Genomic DNA, 11,185 nt, shown 5'->3' on the forward strand with positions numbered 1-11,185 from the left:
GAATGGCCATTTCATGAAGGATAGATTGTACAATTCTATATGTCATCTTCTTTAAATTCTGCACGTTTTTATAATACATATTGTCTAATAAATGACATGCACAATACATACTTTTAGAATACATACTGTTTCTTAATTGTATCTATTGCAAATACTTACAAGTTTATATTAAGGGCTGTGGTAGACTGACAATGAACTCAGGGTGTCCCCGGGTTCTTAAAGTATTAAATAGTTTATCAATCAATTTAGCAGAAATAAACACCCATAAAAAGTAATAAACACTATTTTCAGAGATATTACATTTTGAGTCAGGTGTCAATGTATGCTTTAGGCAGGCTATCCTATGACAGATTTAAGCATTTTCTGGATATATATATTTTGAGTTTTTAAAAAACTTTTTAGACATATTATACTATGACTATTTTGGGGGCTTATTTTCAGACACACTTGTCTGTGACTTTTCTTTTTTCAAGAAATAATTCCAAGACTACTTTGACAGGCTATCCTATTTTTTGAACATATTATAATTGAACTTTTTTGACATATTAAAAAAATCTAGGTGAAACTGATTCTTTTATCCAACCTGAAAGGCTAACAAAGAACTGTGTCCTGTCATGTTTGCAAGTGAGAACAATGTAACCGATTAAGGTCAGACAAAACTACATACACCGAATTAGCCTCACTTCTGTTTTATTCAGTCTATAAAATAGGCTAATACTATGTCATTAAAACCAGTTGTACAAAGAGCATGAAATCATTTTTCCAGACATATTACAAAATGTATTTTTTTTCCTAGTTCGAAAAGTACAAACACCTTTTTACAAAACAGCAAAACTACATAGTATTGCACAATCTTTTCATTTATCTTCAAAGTATAAAGATATCAATCTCCACCTGCAGGACAAAACATAAGAAAGAATAAATTAAGACCTTGTCTTAAGCATAATTATTTTAAATTACAGAACATAAATAAGAATAAACTCTAGATAAATGAATTAGTCCTTAGTCAACAGCGGTAATTTATATCTAAAACAAATTGTGAAGAAAAGAAGACACTGTTATTAACTAATACTTGGAAAAATAAAAGTGCGTTTCGATAGTCAAACTGCCCTATGGAAAAAAAAAAAGATTATTTTTATGTTCTGAAACATAAAATATATGTTATATATACATTTAAAATATACAATGGGAATAAGTGCTTTAAACTAATTCAAATCTGTACAAATTTAAAGTATGTATTCCTCTTTTGGCAGGATGAACTCATCACAGACAAACTTTGACCTCAATAACGCTGCGCACGCTCACAGGAACAAAGTCAAACAGACAGGAAAAACCTGAAGTCTCAGTCACGTTCCTTACAGGTAACACTTGTAATGACTTAATACAATGTAGATGTGGTTACTGCTCTTGACAACTCTACCTGAGCCAACTGAGCGGATGAGGCAGACACTCAAAAAGGCAAGGGATGAAAGTATGGAAAAGAAAGGGAAGAAGAGATAGAGAGAGACAAAGTAAGGTGTATGGTGAATCTCCAATCAGATGTCGTTCTGCGTTACCTTTCGACGTCTAATGCAAAAATAAAAAACGATCTTTTTCTGCCCTGTTTAATATGTGTCACTATTACACCTTTCATTGTCCTGTTTTTCCATGGGACTTTGGGATACGTGAGTAAATATGAAGACACAATGCTTCTTTTTCTCAATGTCAGCAACAGTCTCCCTTGTGGCCTCTTATCTTTCAGTGTTAATATCAGTCTCAGCTACTGATTCAGGATCAGGGCCAGCATGCGTCAAACATCAAAAAGATGCACATCTGAGATCTTTTAGATTTAAGTTTCTGAAACCTCACCACTCCAGAATCAGTAGTTCTTACCTTCTCCATGCATATAGCTGTCGCTTGCGTTACTCATAACCTAACCTTAACCATTTATAGTCTTATCTTTTGTTAAGGTGAGGAGAAACCTTTTCTTCCTCTCTCCTACTTCTCGATGAGGCCAGCTTCTTTGATCTTGGTGTAGAAGAATTTTTCCAGTAAGTTGGCGCACTTGTAGTACTCGCTCTCCGGAGGGTTGTATTCGCGACAGTTGGTGAAGATGCGCTGCATGTCGGCCATGAACAACTTGCGCGTCGTGTAGTACCTGCTCTTCAGACGCTCGCTCATTGTCTTTAGGTCTGTGAGGAGAAAAAAACAGGAAATCAAGAATTTATACTGCTTTTGAAGTTTTTGGCTGCCGGCTTAATAAATCCAGAACCAAAACAGGGGCTCTTCTCTTTGTGCACAAAGGACACACTCTTTTCTTCGTTTGACACCACTTGGGTAGCAATTGTTAAGTGGAAACCACTGGAAGGTGTAGAAAGGTTTAGTACTTCATCTTATGGAGACCAAGTTTCAGCCACAGCCTCAATCCCAGCATGCATCTGCACTGCTGATGTGTCCTTGCACCTCATCTGCTGTCTTTCTCCTCAGTAGTATTTCTTTTAATCATTCATTATTGTAAATAATAAGAGTGCTGCAGGATTGAATCCTCAAAATCAGTGTTAGAATAATAAGCTCTGCGGTTTCCCCAAGCTTTAGGGATGTTCACTTTTTGTTCTACGACATAAAATATGTCAGTAAATACCCCCACTTGTGAATTTTGAAGCTTGTTCATGTCTTAATAAAGGTGGTTGCTAACAAATGACTAAATCAGACTACAGAGGTTGTCAAACGCAAAATCAGTTGGAAGCTAGTCTTGCATTGCCAGATCTATCTCCACAGTGCTGAGTCAATGCTGGAGAAAAGTCTGACTCCACAAATTAACATTCTGGGATGGAGGAGAAAAATATTCTGGCTGGTTTGTGCAAAAAACTTAAATATAATGGAAAATCCCATTGGCTTTTTTTGTCAAGGGAACTAGGTTGATTGCACTTTAAATCCTCTCATACTTGTCAGATTTATACAGTATACATACCCATGGGGAAGCGAATGACTTGGTAGTACCCAGGTGCCTCTGTTTTCTTCACTGGCTCCATGAAAGGCCAGGCATTCTGGTGACTCTAAGACGTAAAAAACAGTCAGGCAAGAATGAAGTGTGTGCGATAAAAGTGTCATAAAGGAACACTGTATGTGCGTGTGTAACCCTCACCTTCACATGTTGGAGGATGGTCTTCAGAGTGCTGTACAGTTGATCTGGGTCCTTCAGTTCCTTCCTAAAGAACAGAAAACGACATCAAGTTTGACATTAGCCGAGTCATCGGGTGAAGCAATGAAAAATGCACTTGAATGAGAATCAATCAAATTTTGTACAATTAAAGCAATTATATCATGAATGCTTTAAACAGGTTCTCCTATGACTGATTTAAGCATTTTTGGACATATTATATTTGGACTTTTTTTTACTTTTTTGACATACTATACTATGACTTGGCTTATTTTTTGGAGATACTTTTCTATGACTTTTCAGAGTCATACTTACCCTTTGCCCACAGGCTTCCAGCCGGTTTCACCTGTTGATAAGATAAAACCAACATCAAAATGAATCTCATATATCATACTCAAGAAAACCATAAATGTCAAATACACATGTAATATAGTGTGTGAGAAAGATATACCACACACTGTAAAGTCAATATTGTCAATAACGTACGTATGCCGGGAATGCTCTCAATGGGAATCTGCCGAACTCCTTCCTTAAAACAGGAAAGTCCCGGATAGACTTTTCTTATCTGAGCCTGCTTCCTCTCTATCAGCTTCTTGATGATCTGACAAATGAGATTCAAAGACAGTGAGTGCAGGGACAGAAATAAAAAAAGGAGACATCTAAACTTGTTTTTTAAATGCTAAAAAACACACCTCCTTTTGCTTCTTGATTATGACAGAAAACTCTGTGTAGGGAATGCTGGGGTTTAGTTCACAGCCCATGAGCGTGGCTCCTTCATAGTCCTTGATGTAACCCACATATTTGGCCTTAGGAACCTTGATATCCTTTGAGAAACCCTGAGAGGGAGGACATTTCTGTTTTTTCTTGCAGCTGTACATTCACTGTATTATACCAGTACAAAAATGAGCCTTAAATTATTGGTATATTTCATTATGAGACTTTCAAGACCAGTAAAAGTAACTGAAAAGAAGTACAAATGCTGCCAAGTGGCAATCTGGGCACTAAGGAAACATAAAAAGCCTATATTTTAGTGGCTGAATCGTTAAAAGAGCCATCATGTTTCAACCGCTGTAGGTCTTTGTGAGGGCTTTTGAAAAAGGCCACAACAATAAAGGCATTTTGATATTTCCTTCCTCATTGTTATCTTTTCTTATATTGTGGAATGCCTGGGTTGCCTTCCTGCTTATCCTGTTTTTTCCCCTCACTGTTTTCCAAGAACACCTGGCACATTTTTGATCAACAGTTACACAACAGTTAACGGTTACACAGAGCATCCAGTCATCTCCTATTTCCTGGTAGTAATGCTATTTGTAGAAATGTGTGTGTCTTTGATACTAGGCAGATTGCAGAAGTATATTAAGTAGCATAGTTCAAAACACTATCTTAATACAAGTAGATTTACTCAAGAAACAAGTGAATCATCTTAATCCAAATGGTTCTTTTGTTTTTTGCAGTTCATGTCAATGTTTTTACACAGTGAAGAGGTTCAGGACAGAAAGGGAGGAGGGAATATTGCGTCATGTAGGTTACAAGCATTTACTGTGTGCTTTAATTGACACAACATGTTACCTGTTTCTTGAAGTAGCCGATGGCGTACTCATCGGCGTAAGTGAGGAAGTTGAGGATTTCATGCTTGATGTGATATTCCTTCAGGTGGTTCATTAAATGGGTCCCATAACCCTACAACCACACAGGCAAACAGTCAAAATGTACCAATCAGATAGCATCAATTCACCGAGCTAACAAACAGGAAGTGCTCTCTCACCTTGACCTGTTCGTTGGAGGTGACGGCACAAAAGACAATCTCTGTAAAGCCCTGCGATGGAAACATTCGAAAGCAGATCCCTCCGATCACGCGGCCGTCTTTGATCAGTGACAGTGTCTTGTGCTTCCTGTCAACGCAAAAATAGTTTCAGTTAAAATGTAAATCCATCTCTGAATGTGATAAAGTGATGATAAAGTGCGGTTGAACTCACGGATCGAAGACCAGCCGCGTGATGTACTCCTTGGGCATACGGGGCAGCTGGTGAGAGAACACATTCTGGAGGCCGACGAGCCACATCAAGATCCTCTTATTGGGCTTCTGGTTTAAGGAGTTGCCGATAACATGGAATTCGATCACCCCCCTGCGTTCCTCTAGACGGGCAGCTTCGTCGCGTGCAGAGTGAGCCGACAGCAGACTGGTCTGCACAGGAAGGAAGGTTTAGAATAATGTCATCATCAAGCTCAAGCAGTACACACCACTCCTCACTACTGCACATCACTAGAACTGAAATGATCTTGAATCTTGGACTTACGAGTTAATCATCGACAGTATTAAGCATTACCAGGAGTGAGATATATTCAAATATAGTCAAATATGCACTGGAGATCAAAATTAGAGAAAAAATGAATCATACTTGATTTATTCTGAAATAGGAAAACATTACGTTCTGCGTCAGACTGGGAAAGACTAAACTAAAAGTGTCTAAAGAAGTCAGTTCAATTCTTTCAGAGTCCAGATCTAAACCTCACAGAGAATCTCTGAAAATCCTTGGCAACAAAGTTTTGTCTTAGAAACCCACTACAGTTACCAAACTGTGGAAGAGACCGAATAAGAATGGACCAAGATCAAACCAGAGCAGTGTGAGAAACTAGTGATGTCCTGTGGGCGCAGATGTGCTGAAGTCATTCAAAGGTGTGACCTCTACACTTCCTATTCATTTTTGTTTCCTTTAGCCCTAAGAAAAAATTATTTAAATCTTCTCTCCTGACACAATGGTTACTGTTCTCTAATTTTGCTCACTGTTTTTTTTTCACAAAATAAAGGTTTTTGTTCAAGTGCCTTGGTTATTTAAAAAAACATCTAGTACAGCAGTGGTAAGGCCACAGTGGATATTCTGTCAAATTCTAAACAGGAAAAGAAAACAGTATTTCAAGTATCAAGTATTAATAATTGTTTCTCTAAGTTTGATCACCAGTGTATGTGTTTTCTTCATTTCTTCGCAAATGAAGAATATTATTTTTCTCTATAAACTTTATATGACTGTCACAAACATATTTTAAGCTTAAAAACTGAATCGAACCCCGGATTGTTTACCCCCTTTGTGTGGTTAATTTGGGGCGGTGTGAACATAGCAATCCCTCTTGTGGGGACTAAAACATCCGGACCACCTTGAGCAGTTACAAACGAACGCTAGTTAGGTTTGTTTGTCGTGAGAACATGATTTGACTCGACTACCATGTATACTCCGCAAGCTTGAGGAGCTAAATCTCAGTGTGAAACCGGAACCGAGGGAAAATGCTACAGATTCACAAACTTATAAACTAAAAGCAAATAAACTACATGTGTGAAACTGTCCTAGTCAATGGGAACTTGGTTACCTCTGGAATGGCTGCAGGGTCGGTGATGGTCGCCATGACCTCATTGATGAGCTCCATGGGGATGTCACCCACCACCCTGGGTCTCTTGTTTTCCTCATGGGGGAGAGGTTCTGATGGTTTACGCTTTTCTCCAACTGTGATATTGCACAGACACAGAGAATGTGCAAGTCCATTTATCTTAGACTTTTGCAACTGCCGCACAGCGATTTCCCTCAGGATAAATAAAGTCTTATCTTCCCTATTACATGTCTTTTTTACACCTTGTCAGCCGTAGCAGAGCAGTGCATCTAAATTAGAAGTCACCCAGCATTAAAGCTTGGATTACTATGGGTTCATCTCCAATTGTTGCCTATGCATGATGGCAAATTTGACTTACTTTCAGAACGAGAGGAGCAGTATCTGAGTGAATTTTTCACTTCTGTTTCTTGATACAGCTTAAAGGCCAAGATTCAAATAAGTATTTGAGGAAATGTGTTTGTTGAACCTTTAGGACATTGCATTTTAAAAGAACATTCCTGGAAAAAAAACTAGTCAGATGGAGATGATGAATCTTTATTAGCTACGGAGGCTCAGGTGCAAATGCCACAATAACACATACACAAGGTTTGATTGTAAAACACAAGGCTAACTTTCCCCTAGTGCTTTCTGTATACTGTGAGATGTTATGTAATAATGTAGATTCACTGTAATGAGTAATTCGATGACCGGTTTGACTGTAATACCTGGGTTTGTCTCCAGTACAGAAGCAGTTTTCCTCGCAGGACTGACACTTCCGCAGGTGGACGATGGGTCAACTGACACAGGACTGGTGCTGTAGTATAATGGCCTGGCCACAGTGGGCGCACTGATAACTGTAGAACAAAACAGGACATTCATACTGTAAGAACATGTTTTCATTATCATATTATTAAGTGACATTTCTGTCTAAAGTCAGCTTGTAGGGTGTGTCTGCGAGGGGTGTGTGTTACCTGTGTGGATAGGTATCTGCCCTCCTGACGCTCCTGCCAAGAAGTCTTGGCTCCAGATGGGGGAACTATGGCTGTACACCTCCTCCTCTAGCATAGACAGGAACCTGAGCCAGAGAAAACAAAACAACTACAGCTTTACCAAGTTAAAAAGGTTGTCAAGCATGTATATGGGGTTAATGTGTGGCTTGATACTGAGAATGTGTAATGCATGTGTAAGTGTGTCTGCTGGGTTAATTGCTAGTGTGAATGTATCAATCTTTAAGTTTGAGGTATATTCTTTTGTGTGCAATCTCTTACTTGGGAAAGTGTGTGAGTATGAGTGTGCGTTTCTCAGGTGGCAGCTTGTCCTTTTCTTGTCTGGCCTGCTCCAGCAGTTGTTTTCTCATCACAGTGAACACTGAACGCAACAGCGTCCGGCCAAAGATCTGAGTGGTCTCGTACCGCGGTAGGCTGTCGCAGAACTGAGGCACATTGCAGTAGCAGAGCCATCTGTAACAGACACACCACAGAAAGAACTGTAAACAGGTCTGATGCATATTAACAGGCTATCTGGCAGGACATCTGTCGGCAATGCTACCTTGTGTAGTTGGCTTTGTATCCTGCTGCGTCATCATTGGGAACCCTCTGGCGTCTCTGGGAGGGCGTCTCCAGCTGCCAGTAGTTGATCTGATTGAGAAACATCTTGGCCAGCTCCATAATGGTTTGACGTTCCTTAGATGGCAGGTGGCTGAATTTGTACTGGACAAAATTGTTCACCCCCTATGGTGAAAAGAGAAAATAAACATTGTGTAACGCGGACACACTGAAACAATGTGTTGATGAGTGTGTCTTTTGTACTGCAGTTGGTGTGGACATGTGATTACCTGTTCGATGCTGGGTTTTTCAAACGGAGGACTCTCCTGTGCTTCTAACGCCGGTTTACCCATCTGTAGGATGGATTTCCTCAACAGCTGAAAAAAACATACGCAGAAATGTACTCTTGTACAAAATGATGGCAGTAAAATCCTGTGTTTGTATATGTTGAGTGTAAAAGAGGAGGCTTACTTTGAAGAGAGAAAAGTAGACCTGTTTAGTGTCAGCATCCTCCTCTTTGTGAACACACGTGTAGAGATACTCCACGTCCAGGACAATACCGAGAAGTCGGTTCATTTCCTCCTCGGAAACATTTTCTAGGTGGGTGACATGATCACCTGGGAAGGAAAAGAAGAAACATAAATCCCATATTATGTACTGTTTTGTATTATTATTCAGCTCTAGCTTCTTTCCTGTAGACCTGCGGACATACCCAAGGTGTGAGAGCAGCTGCGGCATGGCTCCTGCAGGTTGACTATACTGGACTGCTGGTCTGTTCGTGGGGGTGTGGGAGGAGGGTTCAGACTTTTCCAGCCGTTACACTTACAGGCTCCCTCAGCCTAGGAAAAACACAGTTGAACATTTTGTTAAACGACCTTTTGAATCTGTGAAACATATGATTCATAATTAGCTGTGATGGTGAGTAGCAATAAAGTGATGCAGTTTATTGATGTCTGAAATTGAAATATTCATTGTTTGTAGAGGTGGTTGTATGGTGCTTGGTGACTGACATTTGCTGTTATCGGTCACGTGCATACTGTATCTGCTTTATCTGCTTTTTGGTGCTTTAAAAGTAAACGGTATAGCCTACTATGGGCATTAAATATTTTCCTACTAATGTATTGTTTCATTATGCAGTAAATGGGTCCCAGCAGTGTACAGTTCCCCTCAGGTTAATGTAGATCTGTTGTGATTGACTTTGTACAGTATCAAGAGATGGGGAGAGGAGGCCTGTCAGCGTCAGCTGGAGTCGCCGCACTGAGCATGCGCATTGAAACAACAACAAACTCCGCCCCTCCAGCAGCTGTCACCCTGTCAAAACAAAGACCCAGTCCCTCTCTGCGGATGATATACTGCATAAAACCAATAAAATCCTCTCTATTTAACACCGTGAGTTGACAGACGGCACGGGGACACTGTATCATTTCCCGTGGAAAGCCCAGACCGCGCACGAACACACACACACACAGACACACACTGGGATGCAGCCGTTGTGCACAGCCAGCTACTCCCAAGCACCAGCGCCAAGCCAATGTTTACGTTCACCGACCCCCCACCTAGACAGAAACATAGTAACATTGTACATACAGCGGGCAGCTTGCAGCTGGAGACCCCTGCTCAAGACATCCTGCATCAATAACGCTTTCATTATTAACTAGATTATTAATATCGCTCTTTCAATAATAGGTTCGTGCATGCAAAACGAAAAAAAATAAGTGCGGCAATGGCTTCCTTTGCTGCGCTTGCATTTTGTAAACTATTGCAACCGAGCCCAGGAAATACGATTCCTGAAGAGTAAACCGTTAAAACAGCTGTGTTTAAAAATGTCAGCCATCTGCAGGTATAGCCTACTTTGCAGGATGAATACACTCCGAGTTTTTCCAGTTTCTTCGGCCGCGGTGAAGACCGGAGTTGCGCCTTCTTCACGGCGATACGTGCGGATCCTCCAGCGGCGCCGGAGCCCTCCGTCCCCCCGGCTCCAGGAGCGGCCGGAACCAGGCCCGCTGCACCGATGGCCGGCGAACCTTGCTGAATCCCAGCGCTGTCGGTCATGATTCACACGGAACCCCGAGGGGACCCCCGGCCCGGGAAATATTCGCTCTGCCGTCCGCTCTATTCCACAAGCGGAGGATCAGACATGGCGCTCATCCTTATTTTCAATTTCTCACTGTAGGCCCATTTTCCTCCGCTAGGGGACTCAATGGGATAGGCCAAATCCACTACAATTCGGAGAGGAGAGGTCACAAAATGCAACCATTTGTAGCAAAATTTCAAGGTCAAATGTAACAGAAACAAACAATGGCTTGCCTTGCGGAGCCACATCTGAGCAGGAGTGACAAGTGAGTCGTGGTCATTTCATGCAAAAAAAAAAAAGTGGAATTAGTAACAATACCCAATATTTTATAGACTAGGCTTTTACTCTTACCCCTGAAGGAAAGAAAAATGGCATCTAATGAAATTCAGACAATTATTGCAGAAAAATGGTCAGCTCATAGATCGGAGATGACCAAAGAATAACACAAAAAGCATTTACCAATTCAGTGTCAAGTTGAGAGGTCAAGGTGGAGAGTAAAACTGTAACTCATAACCTTTAATAACCTTAATTATGAGCGTGGATTTAAAAAACAAAACAAAAAACCGTGGCTCACAAACACACACATTACACACATACTGATTACAATAATAAATGATAAAATTTGCTTCAGTATTTATTTGGTCATTACATAACAGTACTGTAAAATTCTTGCATTTAAATGTTTCCGGCTGCAATTAAGTGTTCATGGCAAAAAACATACAATTTACATCCTTATGTGTTAATTCATTTATTCATGAATCACCATCGTGCCAGCTGATAGTTGTTAAACTGTTCCTACAATATCGTCACAAGGTTACTGAGATGTTATGGAGGGGCAGACAGTTGGTTAATCAAACTGTTTTGTATTGTGTCGGACTCCTGAAGCTTTTATAACCAGTGTCTCTGGAAGTCCGGGTCTACTTACAGGGAGGAGTACTGGACAAGTAGCCTGATGCCACTAAAAAAAGAATTAGTGAAATGCAAGAAAGAGATCAAGTTAAAAAATAGAAACCAAAACATTTGAATATTCGTTTTTTCTTTTGACAAAAAGGTACAAGACAGATGACA

At 40.3% G+C, this 11,185-nt stretch overlaps 1 protein-coding gene across 2 annotated transcripts; it reads right to left on the reverse strand.

Annotated features, from left to right (window-relative positions):
- Positions 1 to 673: 673 nt before the first annotated feature.
- On the reverse strand, positions 674 to 10,187 carry kat2b (K(lysine) acetyltransferase 2B). Of its 2 annotated transcripts, XM_083925511.1 has the most exons (18): positions 9,895 to 10,187; positions 8,756 to 8,882; positions 8,515 to 8,660; positions 8,334 to 8,420; positions 8,048 to 8,229; positions 7,768 to 7,959; positions 7,471 to 7,574; positions 7,225 to 7,353; positions 6,503 to 6,636; positions 5,116 to 5,324; positions 4,905 to 5,031; positions 4,709 to 4,819; positions 3,832 to 3,975; positions 3,626 to 3,740; positions 3,455 to 3,485; positions 3,125 to 3,188; positions 2,951 to 3,035; positions 674 to 2,171 (listed from the first exon to the last, which is right to left on the reverse strand). In XM_083925511.1, exons 1-18 carry the CDS (start codon positions 10,093 to 10,095, stop codon positions 1,978 to 1,980), a joined length of 2,382 nt encoding a protein of 793 aa, XP_083781637.1. In that variant the 5' UTR covers positions 10,096 to 10,187; the 3' UTR covers positions 674 to 1,977. The 2 variants fall into 2 exon arrangements, with proteins under 2 accessions (XP_083781637.1, XP_083781638.1); XM_083925512.1 differs by lacking the exon at positions 3,832 to 3,975.
- Positions 10,188 to 11,185: the final 998 nt, after the last annotated feature.

The sequence above is a fragment of the Echiichthys vipera genome (assembly GCF_963691815.1).
Source record: "Echiichthys vipera genome assembly, chromosome: 13".
NCBI lineage: Eukaryota > Metazoa > Chordata > Actinopteri > Perciformes > Trachinidae > Echiichthys > Echiichthys vipera.